General features: G+C 45.4%; 3 protein-coding genes across 3 annotated transcripts; 2 read left to right on the plus strand and 1 right to left on the minus strand.

The window, feature by feature from the left end:
• The first annotated feature begins 1076 nt into the window (after positions 1–1076).
• LOC119548418 (probable multidrug resistance-associated protein lethal(2)03659) lies at positions 1077–6945 on the plus strand. The gene is made up of 9 exons (XM_037855659.1): positions 1077–1173; positions 1232–1317; positions 1385–1711; positions 2846–3054; positions 3114–4657; positions 4721–5190; positions 5243–5508; positions 5561–6490; positions 6548–6945. The coding sequence occupies exons 1-9, from the start codon at positions 1097–1099 to the stop codon at positions 6560–6562; spliced, it is 3924 nt and encodes a 1307-aa protein (XP_037711587.1). The 5' UTR covers positions 1077–1096; the 3' UTR covers positions 6563–6945.
• Positions 6946–7260: 315 nt separating this feature from the next.
• On the plus strand, positions 7261–12094 carry LOC119546570 (probable multidrug resistance-associated protein lethal(2)03659). The gene is made up of 6 exons (XM_037852963.1): positions 7261–7609; positions 7800–8054; positions 8125–8278; positions 8341–10145; positions 10206–11832; positions 11894–12094. The coding sequence occupies exons 1-6, from the start codon at positions 7542–7544 to the stop codon at positions 11912–11914; spliced, it is 3930 nt and encodes a 1309-aa protein (XP_037708891.1). The 5' UTR covers positions 7261–7541; the 3' UTR covers positions 11915–12094.
• A 147-nt stretch (positions 12095–12241) lies between these two features.
• On the minus strand, positions 12242–13233 carry LOC119546571 (60S ribosomal protein L30). Its single transcript, XM_037852964.1, has 3 exons — positions 13162–13233; positions 12907–13097; positions 12242–12480 (listed from the first exon to the last, which is right to left on the minus strand). The coding sequence occupies exons 2-3, from the start codon at positions 13071–13073 to the stop codon at positions 12312–12314; spliced, it is 336 nt and encodes a 111-aa protein (XP_037708892.1). The 5' UTR covers positions 13074–13097; positions 13162–13233; the 3' UTR covers positions 12242–12311.
• Between the last annotated feature and the right edge of the window lie 1122 nt (positions 13234–14355).

Below are 14355 nucleotides of genomic sequence, written 5' to 3' on the forward strand. Positions count from 1 at the left end.
ATCCTACTCTAGTAGACTACTTCTAATTAACTTACCATCATTAGCTAACCGTAGAACTATGCTTGGTATAACGTTTATTAGAACTCTTATTCATGGTGATGTGGCCTGCATTTTAATGTGCCAAATAGATTCACTAGAAACTATATTTCTTTAATATGAAATCATTGAATCTTTAATTATGCAATGCATGAACCTTTTAGAGTACTTTGCAATGATTATAATAGACTATATCACCTAATATCTACTAGCGACTCACTGCCTATTCTTAAATCAATAATACTATCCTACTTAGTAACTAATTAGTTTTACTTTATGTATATTGTCTATTCGTATTTTGACCTGTATTTTCAATTGTTATATTGTCTTTTTCTTTGTCCGCGATTTCGTTTACCCGCCCAAAACGGTGAAGGGCTCCGCTCGAAACAAGCTTTGGTTGGTGTCGTAAGGCCACTTGTTTATACTGACCATAGTGCACCAAAGTCCAAAAAGTTCTCATAAATACCTATCGATTGACCCAAAAAAAGTAAGCCACGCCCACACTAACGCCCACCAACCACCCGCAAACTTCAAAAGATCGTAAATATGAACATGTATATCTCGGAAACTATCAAGGATAGGCAATTGGGATTTTAAACTTAGATTTCGTAGCCTTGTACGCAACGCAAGTTTGTTACGCGAACATGCCACGCCCACTCTAACACCCACAAACCGGCCAAACCTGTGGTGCCCACAATTTTCATACTAGAAACAAAATTTTAACTGAAATGTATTAGCCTCATGCTAGATACAAAATGTTAACTGAACTGTATTTGTCTCGTCAAAACCTATCGATTGACCCAAAAAAAAATTTGCCTCGCCCACTCTAACGCCCATAACGCTTAAATCTGTCTACCGCCGATAGGTGGCGCATTTCAATCTCGCTTTGCTGCTAGCATATCTCCATTTCCCTTTGGTCCCTTTAGCTGAGTAACGGGTATCTGATAGTCGAGGTACTCGACTATAGAGTTCTTCCTTGTTTTTATTTAACTTTCTTCGCATTTTTGAAAAAGTTTTTCTTGTATTTAAATCCTAGTTCAGTTTCTAGCAGGTGTTTAAAATGCAGTCGTTAAAAGCCAAAGATCTCCCGGAGAACCCGAGAGAGCGATCAAACATTTTTTCAATACTAACTTATTGGTAAGACAGTGCAAATATGTGACGATTATATTTCCGATACCAATTTTAATTAAATTAGGTATACCATGCCCATTTTTATAAAGGGGCGAAAAGTCACGTTGAATACGAAGGATCTATACAGGGCCTTGAAAGAACACAAGTCAGGTAAGACAAACGATTTCTAGATGATATTCCATTATAAAATTTTACCCTACTGATATATATTTTAAAGAGACCCTCGGCAACAAATTGAGCAGTGCCTGGGAGATAGAACTGGAGACCCACAAGGAGAACGCCAGCTTGCTGAGGGCTCTCCTGCGTGTATTCGGCTGGTATTTCGCCTTCCTTGGCCTAGTAATCTTTGTCTTGGAGGGAATTTTAACGATGCAGCCCACATTTCTGGTGAAGCTGATGTCTTCCTTCTCCCACGGCTCGGAGTCCATTGGGACAGCTTATGCATATGCGGCTGGAGTCATTTTGTGCAATGCCCTCTGCGTAGCAATCCTGCATCCTTACATGTTTGCCCTCACTCATTTAGGAAAGTTCATTACTGTTATGTGTTTTAGGACAGAGAAAATTTAAGAAAATTAACATCGACCCTTATCGCGTTTTACCTTTTACATCTTTGCGGTATTAAAATTTCGCTTTTGGCCTTTTGTAAAACACTTGCTTTTGAACACTTGTACAATGTACAGTGATCAGAATGACTAGACGAGTCGCCAGGTACATTTTCGTCTGTAAAGTATGTGTACGTAAATCCAGTTTGAAAACGACCCTGATCGGATAGAAACGATCGGATATATCTTTAGGATGTAGGCCTTTTTGAAAATAAATTAATTGTATTTTGCGAAATTGTGAAGAGATATAAAAGCTCTCCGATGGGGTAACCTTAGCTTGCCATAGAAAAAGTATGCAAAATGTTCGTATATTATAAATTATAAAGTTTATTTCTGTAATATTTTTCTCACATTTTATATGGCTTAACAGGGGGTATTATAGTTTCAATCAGAAGTTGCAACGCTATCAAGAAGACATTTTCGAACCTATAAAGTAAAGTATAGCTCCCAAAGAAAAAAGTATAGATTCGTTCTTTATGATTATATTTTCTTCTATTATAAGGAATAGCGTTTTTACACACGTTATGCGTAGAACGAAAGTATGTTCGTCAGAAATTGTGTAACGGATAAAACGAATCGTTTCCGACCCTATAACGTTTATACAACAAAAAACCATCCAACGATGTAAAAAATAGTGACGAACGTACTTTCAACATACAAAAGTTCTGATATCAACTTATGAGATGAAAAATGATTTTACATGTGACAAAATGAAAACACTATCTAAATTTAACTGATTCGGTCTACTTTTTGAAGATTTTGCTTCAGTGTAAATTGAAACTCGTTTTATTCATAAATACTCTAGATACTGAGAATCGTATCAATCGCATAATGGCTGGCATCTATGTTGTGTGCCGCGACAATAGACATGCCTGATCTTAGCATTATAGGCGTAAGAGTAGACTCAGACGAACATGGCTAGATCGATCGTCTAGTGATCCTGATCAAGGATATGTTCACCTATAGAATCGGGATCTCTTCATTCTACTCTCAATATTTCTATATATTCTCAATATTTACATACAAAGTTGTCGGAAGCTATAGCTTTCTTTCTTGATAGTATTGTGTTTTGGCAGGCCTTAAAATTCGAGTGGGTTTGACCACCATGATCTACCGGAAGAGCCTTCGATTGAGCACGACGGCCTTGGCCAAACTAACTGCCGGGCACATAGTCAATTTAATTTCCAACGATCTGGGCCGAGTAGACTCGATTGTCCACTTTACGCACGTTCTTTGGTTGGGCCCACTTCAGGCGCTTTTGGTAACCTATCTCATGTACCAAGAGGTAAGTTACCTATATCGATTATTACCAATAAGTAATGTTGTATACAAATTTCTTTCCAGATTGGAATAGCTGCAGTGTTTGGCATGTCCTTCATGCTAATGTTTATACCCCTGCAGATGTACCTGGGCCACAAGATCTCGGTGCTTCGTTTGGAAACCGCACTACGGACGGACAAAAGAATGCGGATGATGACTGAGATCATCTCCGGCATTCAGGTGATTAAAATGTACGCCTGGGAGCTTCCCTTCGAGCGGTTGGTATCCTACGCACGCAGAAAGGAGATCAATACCATCCGGCACGTGGCCTATATAAAGGGCATCCTCTCGTCCTTCAATAACTTCCTCACCAGAGTATCCATCTTCATCAGTCTGGTGGCGTTTGTTCTATTGGGCCAGTTCCTTACGGCGGAAGTGGCTTTTCTGATAACCGCATACTATAACGTGGTGCGCGTCAATGCAACAACCCTTTTTCCATCGGGTATCACGCAGACGGCGGAGATCCTAGTTTCCATCAAGCGTGTGCAGCAGTTTCTGCAATCTGAAGAGGCAGAAGACTCAGATACCGAGGTAGGAAAAGATATTCAGGAGAAAGAAACACTTCTACCATCGACTCACCCCGTCATTACTACTGAAGACTCCCTTCGATCGAAGGCGTGCTTAACCATAAGTGGACTTAAAGCCAGGTGGGATACCAGTGCACCGGATTACACACTTAGTGGAGTAAACATGCAGGTCCATCCCGGCACTTTGTTGGCCATTGTGGGTCACACTGGGTCAGGAAAATCCAGCCTTCTTCAAGCCATTATGGGAGAGCTGCGCGCCGAATCTGGCGAGATCAATATCAGTGGAACGATGTCCTACGCCTCCCAAGAGCCGTGGCTCTTTTCCGGCACCGTGCGCCAGAATATCCTCTTTGGCCAGCCCATGGACCGTCGGCGGTACGATGCGGTGGTGAAGGAATGCGCTCTGGAACGAGACTTTGAGCTACTTCCGCTCAAGGACAAAACCATTGTGGGAGACCGCGGAGCTTCCCTGTCGGGCGGCCAGAAGGCGAGAATCAGTTTGGCCAGGGCTGTCTACCGGCAGGCCTCCATCTACTTGCTGGACGATCCACTCAGTGCGGTGGACTCCAACGTGGCCCGCCATCTCTTCGAGCATTGCATGCGTGGCTACCTGCGGGATCGTATTGTCATTCTGGCCACCCATCAGCTGCAGTTCCTGCAGCAAGCCGACCAAATAGTGATCATGAATAAAGGCCAGGTTAGTGCTGTGGGCACCTATGAGGAGCTTCAAAGATCGGGCGCCGACTTTGGCAGCATTCTGGATGAACCAGAGAGTCACGAGGAGCCGGCGGAGGAACGGTCAAGGACCCCCAGTATCACAGAGCAGCGGCGAAGCAGTGTGAAATCAGTGCTGTCCAATGCGGAATCCTGTCCAGGGGATACCCCCGAGGAACAGGTGAAAGAGGTGGGTCGAAGTGGCTTGGGAGTGTTCACCGATTACTTCAAGGCAGGAGGCGGACTCCTCCCCTTTGTCGTGATGACAAGCTTCTTTTTGGGCTCCCAGGGACTTGCCTCGCTTGGGGATTACTTTCTGTCCCCGTGGTAAGCAGTCATTTTATAATTGGTAGTGATAAAAGATCATATTATGACATCATTCTGATCCAGGGTCTCAAAAAAAAGGGATGTGGTTGTCCAAGAAGACACAAGTAACTCAAAAGGTGCAGATGACGCAATGCACGACACCTACATATTTATGCTGATTACAGTGCTAACCATTGTTGTGACCGTAAAACGATCCTTCCTGTTTTACAACTTGGCGATGAAGGCCTCTATTCGGTTGCACAACTCCATGTTTCGTGGCATTTGTCGAGCTTCCATGTACTTCTTCAACACGAACCCTTCGGGGAGTATCCTAAATCGCTTCTCCAAGGACATGGGTCAAGTGGATGAGGTGCTGCCCCCTCTGATGATGACGGTCATCCAGGACTTCCTGTCGCTTGCAGGAAATATCCTTGTCATATCCATTGTCAATCCTCTATTCCTCTTACCCGCCATCGCAGTTGGTGTAGTATTTTATCACCTGCGCACTTTTTACCTTAAAACTTCGCGGGACGTTCAGCGATTAGAGGCCAATGGTAAGTTGTAGTTAAGAATAGAAAACTTCTAAAACCGCTCCTCCTTGAACAGCTCGATCTCCTGTTTACTCGCATTTTGCTGCTTCTCTCACTGGACTTCCCACTATTCGAGCCTTTGGAGCTCAGAAAATTTTGGAAGCGGAGTTCGATAGTTGCCAAGATATGCACAGCTCCGCTGCCTATATGTTCATCAGCATATCACGCGCCTTTGGCTATTGGATGGATATATTCTGTTTGCTCTATATAGCGACTGTAACACTCGGCTTCTTCATCTTTCCGCCTGCGAACGGAGCTGATGTTGGTCTGGCGATAACTCAGGTAAAAGACCTGAAAACATATTTAGGACATTAATTTATTAAATCTTTTCCAGGCCATGGGCTTGATGGGTACAGTCCAGTGGACTGTCCGCCAGTCGGCCGAGTTGGAAACCACAATGATTTCCGTGGAGAGGGTTCGTGAGTACGAGGACATTGAGCCAGAGGGAGCCTTGGAGGCCACAGCGGATAAGAAGCCACCTCAATCCTGGCCAGAGGAGGGTAAAATAGAGTTTGATGAGCTGAGCCTGCGCTACATGCCGGATCCAAAGTCGGAAAACGTTCTCAAGTCCCTAAGCTTCGTCATCAAGCCAAGGGAAAAGATAGGCATCGTTGGCCGCACTGGGGCTGGCAAGTCCTCGCTGATAAACGCCCTCTTCCGACTGTCCTATAACGATGGATCCGTCCTCATAGACAAGAGGGACACAAGTGAGATGGGTCTGCACGATCTGCGCAGTAAGATCTCGATTATTCCCCAGGAACCCGTTCTGTTCTCCGGCTCTATGCGGTACAACCTGGATCCCTTCGACGAATACAGCGATGAAAAGCTGTGGCACTCCTTGGAGGAGGTGAAACTTAGGGAAGTGGTGGCCAATATGGCTACTGGTTTGGAGACCAAAATCACCGAGCGAGGATCAAACTTTAGCGTGGGTCAGCGCCAGTTGGTGTGTTTGGCAAGGGCTATACTGCGGGATAATAGAATCCTCGTGATGGACGAGGCCACGGCCAACGTGGATCCCCAGACAGATGCTTTAATTCAAACCACCATTCGGAAGAAGTTCAAGGACTGCACCGTCCTGACGATAGCCCATCGATTACACACTGTAATGGACTCGGACAAGATATTGGTCATGGATGGTGGACGGGCTGTGGAGTTTGGGACGCCCTATGAGCTTTTGACGGCAGCAGATTCTAATGTGTTTCACGACATGGTCACGCAGACGGGACAGACTTCATACGACTCCCTTCAGACAATAGCTAAAAAAGTAAGAATTGTTATATTTTAAAAATATTCACTTGACTGACCTTAATGTTTATTTCAGGCCTTTGAAAATTGACATAATGTGGGTAAATTCCTTTCTCTTGAGTAACTGTATAAGAACTTAAACTAGCTTAGAGATTTATTGTTATAATGATAATGTAAAACTTTAATAAGTTAAAAGTTTTAGAATCTCTTATTATTATTCCCTTGCAGAGGGTATCGAAAATTCGTAATTTTCAATAAGTGCTAAATGGGTTGAGAAGAGACTTGTATATTTGAAACTGAATTTAAATTACTTTTCCATTGATGCCAAAATGTACATGAAATAATTTCAAAATATGAGTACTTTTAACTTTTGTTTTGTCATAATACTTATGCCGACTAGTGTAGTTGGCTCGTTGCAACTTATCTCCGATATCAAGAAGACTTTTGGAAAAGATTTACAGCGATAGCTTTGATCAAGGGTCGGAAACGTCTCCTTCACTGCGTTGCAAAGTTCTGACAGAAATCATAATACCCCTGCAAGGGTATAAATATAACTAAGAATCTGACTTACATTGGTGGATTGGGAAATAAATGCAAAGTAATTACAAAATCGTTGAGGGGTCCACTCTAATGTTTCGAGGGCTAAAGTGACCATGTAAGTAATTATAGATATGTATGTATGTACCTAAAACGGCGCTCTCCCCACAAACAAACGCACACCCGCGCAGTACATACAGACGTCAGCCGGTCGAACAGCTGATTCCGGGCTCGACGGGCGTTTGATTTGGCATCGAAGCGATTTATTTTGCGACCATTGGAACAGAATGATTGGAAAAGCGGAGCGTCGCGGTCGGCTCAAGTGATTTGTTTATTGCGTATCTATGTACATACATACATGCACACCGAGTGGAAAGTTTTCATTACCATTTGTTGATATCACGTGTGGCAATCCTGATGCAGCATCTGTCGCCGGCAATTGGACTAAGTGGCTTATGTTGTTAAATACCAATGTGAAATACAACCGAATTGTTTATGAAACCTTGTGAAATTCCGGGCTAATTTACATAATCATGCAGGCCAGTAAACTGCCACCCAATCCGCGCGAGTCGGCAGGTATAATATCCTCGCTAATGTTCTGGTACGCACAACTTTCAGTATACCGCTAGGAAAGTGTTATCAAGTATGTACTTTATAAGTACATGTCAACTGACGCTGTTAAGTGACATCCGAAGACAACCCCGTTATCGGATACCACATATTGTTCGTAGCACAATTATAAATTGCCCGCCGTTGCGAAATCGATTTACATAATGCCTCTCTAATTCCAGCTTTGCCCTGCCCATTCTGTTCAAGGGTCGCAAGCAGACGCTCCAACCCCAAGATCTTTACCAACCATTAGATGAGCACGGAGCCGAGAGTCTGGGCGATGAGTTCTTTAGGGAATGGGAGAACGAGGTGGCCCGGTGCCGGCTGAAGGGCGATTCTAGCCGGAATCCAAGTGTCCTGCGGGTCATTGGACGCGTCTTTGGCTGGCAGCTTATCATATCCGGCATAGTGATTGCCATCTTGGAACTGGGAACCAGGTAAGTGCCCTGGGCTTAATCATCCAATTTGTCACTGATAATTATAACCACTTAATTTACTTCGTTACAGGGCCACGGTGCCGCTTCTTCTGGCCGGTCTCATATCGGAGTTCAGTGAGCATGGAGACGGTAGTAGCTACTACGCCCAGCTCTATGCGGTGCTCCTTATAGCTTGCATCCTGGCCAGTGTACTCCTCACACACCCATACATGATGGGCATGATGGTAAGTTCTCAGTATACATTTCTAGTTCATGACTTTGATCAACAAACATCTAATCCTTTCAGCACCTGGCCATGAAGATGCGAGTGGCAGTGAGCAGTGCCATCTATAGAAAGGCTCTACGCCTTAGCCGCACATCGCTGGGTGATACCACCACCGGTCAGGTGGTGAACCTGCTCTCCAACGACCTCAACCGCTTCGATCGATGCCTCATCCACTTTCATTTCCTTTGGCTGGGACCTTTGGAGCTGCTGATTGCCGCCTACTTTTTGTACCAACAGATCGGATGGGCCTCCTTTTACGGAATCAGCATCTTGATACTCTATCTACCGCTACAAACCTACTTAAGCCGAGTTACCTCAAAGCTGCGGCTGCAAACTGCCCTCCGGACTGACCAGCGGGTGCGCATGATGAACGAGATCATCTCGGGCATACAAGTGATTAAAATGTATACATGGGAACGGCCGTTTGGCAAACTAATCGAGCAGATGAGGCGCAGCGAGATGAGCTCCATTCGCAAGATGAACCTGTTGCGCGGCATCTTGCTTTCCTTCGAGATCACCCTGGGTCGCATTGCCATCTTTGTGAGCCTCCTGGGCTTCGTCCTGGGAGGCGGCGATCTGACAGCAGAGCGTGCCTTCTGTGTCACTGCTTTCTACAACATCCTGCGGCGCACTGTGAGCAAGTTCTTTCCCAGTGGAATGTCTCAGTTCGCTGAACTATTGGTCTCCATGCGTCGCATCGAAACATTTATGATGCGTGAGGAAGCGAATATAATTGATATGTCAGAGCTCCGGGAAGAAAAAGCGGAAGAGGAGCAGCGCTTGCTGGGAGGAGTCGAAAAGAAGGCATATCCGTATCCCATTGTAAATGGAAAAGTACCTGATGTCCTAGTGGATATCAAAGATTTGAGAGCGAGGTGGAGCCTGGAGCAGCATGAACCCGTGTTGGATCACATCAATATGTCACTGCACAGTGGCCAACTGGTAGCTGTAATTGGACCCGTGGGATCGGGAAAATCAAGCCTTGTTCAGGCCATCCTAGGAGAGCTGCCGCCCGAATCAGGATACGTTAAAGTGTCAGGCAGGTACTCCTACGCCTCGCAAGAGCCCTGGCTTTTCAATGCCTCAGTGCGCGACAACATCCTGTTTGGCTTGCCAATGAACAGGCAGCGCTATCGAACGGTCCTTAAGAAGTGCGCCCTGGAACGCGATTTGGAGTTGCTCCATGGTGATAGCACCATCGTCGGTGAGCGCGGAGCTTCGCTATCCGGTGGTCAGAGAGCTAGAATCTGTTTGGCCAGAGCCGTCTACCGCCAGGCGGATGTTTACCTTTTGGACGATCCCCTCAGCGCTGTGGACACCCATGTGGGTAGACACCTCTTCGATGAATGCATGCGCGGCTTCCTGGGCAAAAAGTTAGTGATACTAGTCACCCATCAGCTGCAGTTTCTGGAGCACGCCGATCTCATTGTGATCATGGACAAGGGAAAGGTCTCGGCGTGCGGCACCTATGATGAGATGCTGAAAAGCGGACAGGACTTTGCGCAGCTTTTGGTGGAGAGCACTCAAAATGGCGGCGGAGATGATGTGGGTGAAAAGTCTGCAAACTATTCCCGCCAGAGCAGCACTCTGAGCAGTGGCAGTGCCAAGGGAAGCTCCTCATCCCTAGAGTCCATGGTGGAGAAGGAGAAACCAAATCCGAGCGCATCTCCGGTGCTGGAGTCCCGTAGTGGTGCTGAAATTGGGTTGAGCATGTACAAGAAATACTTTAGCGCAGGCTGTGGCGTCCTGGTTTTCGCATTGCTGGTGTTCTTGTGCACTGGCACTCAGCTTCTGGCATCTGGCGGTGATTACTTCCTATCGTACTGGTGAGTGTAGTAAAAATGCTTAAATATTTGTATCTCAACTAATTGAATCTTTCTTTCTAGGGTGAAAAATACCTCGACTTCCTCATCACTGGATATTTACTATTTTACTGCCATCAATGTGGGCCTGGTGATTTGCGCCCTCCTAAGGACCCTGCTTTTCTTCAACATCACAATGCACTCCTCCACCGAACTGCACAACTCCATGTTTCGCGGCCTGTCTCGCACGGCTCTCTACTTTTTCAATACGAACCCTTCCGGCCGAATCCTCAACCGATTCGCTAATGATCTGGGACAGGTGGATGAGGTGATGCCCGCCGTTATGTTGGATTGCATACAGATCTTCCTCACCCTGTCGGGCATCATCTGCGTGCTGTGCGTGACCAACCCATGGTACCTGATCAACACCTTAGCCATGGTACTGGCCTTCTACTACTGGCGGGACTTTTACCTGAGCACTTCGAGGGATGTTAAGCGTCTGGAGGCAGTGGCTCGGTCGCCAATGTACTCGCACTTCAGTGCCACTCTCAATGGACTTCCCACCATACGGGCCATGGGCGCTCAGAGGACGCTTATCGGGCAGTACGACAACTACCAGGATCTACACAGCTCGGGCTACTACACATTTGTCTCTACCAGCCGTGCATTCGGCTACTACTTGGATCTTTTCTGTGTGGCATACGTGATATCGGTGATATTGCACGGCTTCTTCAATCCCCCTCTGCAGAACGCTGGACAGATAGGTCTGGCAATCACTCAAGCGTTGGGTATGACTGGAATGGTACAGTGGGGCATGCGACAATCCGCCGAGCTGGAGAACTCAATGACCTCGGTGGAGCGAGTGCTCGAGTACAAGGACCTGGAGTCCGAAGGAGCGTTTACGTCGCCGGCGGACAAGCAACCGCCAAAGAGTTGGCCTGAAGAGGGTGAACTGCTGACAAAGGATTTGAGTTTAAGATATGTGCCTGATCCCAACGCGGATCGCGTGCTTAAGGGTCTAAACTTTACGATTAAACCCAGGGAGAAAGTGGGCATCGTGGGACGTACAGGTGCGGGCAAATCATCGCTGATTAACGCACTCTTCCGACTTTCCTACAACGAAGGGGCAATAGTCATCGACAAAAGGGACACAAATGAAATGGGTCTTCACGACCTACGCAGCAAAATCTCTATTATACCGCAGGAACCGGTGCTCTTCTCGGGCACCATGCGCTACAACTTGGATCCCTTCGAGCAATATCCGGACGAAAAGCTTTGGAATGCTCTAGAGGAGGTTCACCTCAAGGAGGAAATTTCGGAATTGCCGACAGGTCTGCAGAGCAGCATCTCCGAGGGTGGGGCCAATTTCAGCGTGGGACAGCGCCAGTTGGTATGCCTGGCAAGGGCCATTCTGCGCGAGAATCGAATTCTTGTGATGGACGAGGCTACGGCCAATGTTGACCCCCAAACGGACGCCCTAATACAGACCACCATTCGAAACAAATTTAAGGACTGCACTGTACTTACTATAGCCCATCGTTTGAACACCATCATGGACTCGGACAAGGTCCTGGTTCTGGATGCTGGTCAAGTCGTCGAATTTGGTTCTCCCTACGAACTGTTAACGCAGTCGGAAGCCAAAGTGTTCCATGGAATGGTCATGCAGACGGGGAAGGCTAGTTTTGATCATCTCCTGAAAGTTGCCGAAAATGTAAGTACTAACTAGAAAATAATCATTTTCTTTAATCTACATTTTTTCTTATATTTTGCAGGCCAAAGGAAACCATATTTAAAGCTAAAAGCCACATTTTTAAAGTGTAAGGCTATTGTCGGGCTCAATTGTAAATTGATATGGAGAGCTCATAGGTAAATGTGTCCTATCTAAACCGTTTGTACTTAAAAAGTGAAAAATGACAATAAATATGTAACTATGTATGTATATATTAGAAATAAATAAAACTATATTAATCGAATCAAAATTGACCTGCATATTTTTGAAAATACAAATTGACTTCCAAGAAGTATTAAACTGTCAGCTATAGTTGACCCCAATAAAATGTTGATAGATATTTGGACTATATCGAATATGAATGTTCTTCGTGAATTACCAAAATAATAAGTTTTTATTTTCAACATTATCTCTCCTCATACAAAACTTTATTGTGTCGTCTTGTTCGATTAAAAATAAGTTTAGGCCGTCTCCAGCGAGCGGATGATGTCCGAATCTCCAGGATCGGTGATGGACAGGGTGCACACGCGGAAGTATTTACCGCAGGCGGTTCCCAGCTCAATGTTGGTGCCGCTGTAGTGCTGGACCTCAGTCTTGGCCAACATGGCGTAGTACTCGATCTCAGACTTCCTAAAATGGAGAAAGAACACATGGTACACATTAGCAATAGGTCTTTACTTATGGCAAGCATGAACTTCTGGCTGTTTTTACAGTCAGAAAGAGTCTCTAGTATAAAAAGGATTCGTCAAGGCATTCGGAATCAAAAGGATCATCATAAAATGTTAACAAATTAAGGTTATGTATAGACTTCTTACCCCAAGTGGTGTGTGGGACCCGTTGTTGGTGGAACCATGTGGAGGCGCAAATATAAAGCAAACCAGTCCATAGCTTGAGATTGACAATTGATTGTACTACTCCATAGTTTCCATAAACTACTCCGCTCGGAATCATACTTCTCAGTCAGCTTTAAGGCAGACTCCATATGGTTCCAACAAAAACGGCAACTTGGGCGCAGTGGAAATCTACTTCTCAGTAGCAGCACATTGCAGATCTCACCTCAGGGCGGGGGTGTTGCTGGCGATGAGCACCAGTTTGGCCTTGCCCTGGCGCAGGGTCTTGAGGGTCTGCTTGTAGCCCAGGCAGTACTTGCCGGACTTCATCACCAGAGCCAGACGGGCATTGGTGCTCTCCAGCGCCTTCTTTTGTTTCTTGACGGCAACCATGTTGATAGTTCAAGTTAAAGAGCACTGCGGGTAATAATGGTATATTAGTTAAGGTATTCCGGATGGAGATGCAAGAAAAAACACCCACCTTCGTCGGCTGACAATTGCAAAAAGAAAGAGGAAGGCAGGCGGAAATAGGTAGCACGTTCGGAAACGCAGGGTTGCAATTGGAGATGTTAAGAATACATAAAAATATCCATATATCGATACTTTCGATGAAATAAATATTTATGTCGTGATTGATACATCGCAAGGGTGGCAACGCTTTTTGGTGGGTAACTCCGCTCATTAGAACAGTGTCACCGCTACGTGGGCTTGTGACTTCGCTATGTGAAGCAGTTGGCAGCGCTATTTATGATATCTATTATTTGGGGATGCCAACTTGCTTAAAATAGGTCGTTAGCGCCAAATTTAAATTACCAACTTCTTGGAAATCGTTAACTTATTTTAACTAAATGTTAAGTTTACGTTAACATGGCGAAAAGGGTGTACATTTAATATCTGAATGCGAATTTTGAACATTTAAAAACCTGTTTGCCTTAAATTGAACCATAATTTTATGTTTTGATTAAAGTCGATAAAACCGTGAATTGTAATTATTATTTGGCATTATTTAAAGTTGAAAACATTACCTTTGACGCAAAGTTGATCAGAAACTCATTACAGAACCCTTAGCAGCGTTGATTACAATTATTTTAAAATGGATTTTGCTTAAAATATTTGACAGTTGGTGTGCGAATTTAAGTATCTACAGCCGCATGTTCGGAAGAGACTCATTGGATGTCTGGCTGCACAACCCCTGGATTGCCGTGTCAAGCTTTTACGTCGAATTATTGAATAAATAGTTACGCACGGCGAAAGGGTCTGCAACGCCAAATGAATTATACAACATGGATCTGGAGGGCGGAAAGGAAAGGGCGGAGGCGTTGGCCCGGACTCTCGCCCGAACCCAAACCCAAGCTGGGAGTCAGTTGCAGACCGGCACGTGACGACACCCCAACCCAAGGCAACCAATCCAACAGTCATAAAGTTCCATGTTTGTTCGTCCTGAGCTCATCATCAACGGCCTCGTTGCGTGCGTGCGCACTCGACTCGATTCCAGACAATCTGTGGCCTAGCCCGGCTTATAAATGATGCACAGGCCGTGGCCACGGGCTGCTGGGCAAGAGTGAACTTTTCGTTTGAGACTTCAACGCTTCGATTGTGGGGCCGTAATTCAACGCCATTTACGTGACCCCCCACTCCGTTTTTGCCGCCAGCCGGGGCCGCATGCTGCCAGGAA

This window comes from Drosophila subpulchrella, chromosome 2L (genome assembly GCF_014743375.2).
Source record: "Drosophila subpulchrella strain 33 F10 #4 breed RU33 chromosome 2L, RU_Dsub_v1.1 Primary Assembly, whole genome shotgun sequence".
Taxonomy (NCBI): Eukaryota; Metazoa; Arthropoda; class Insecta; order Diptera; family Drosophilidae; genus Drosophila; species Drosophila subpulchrella.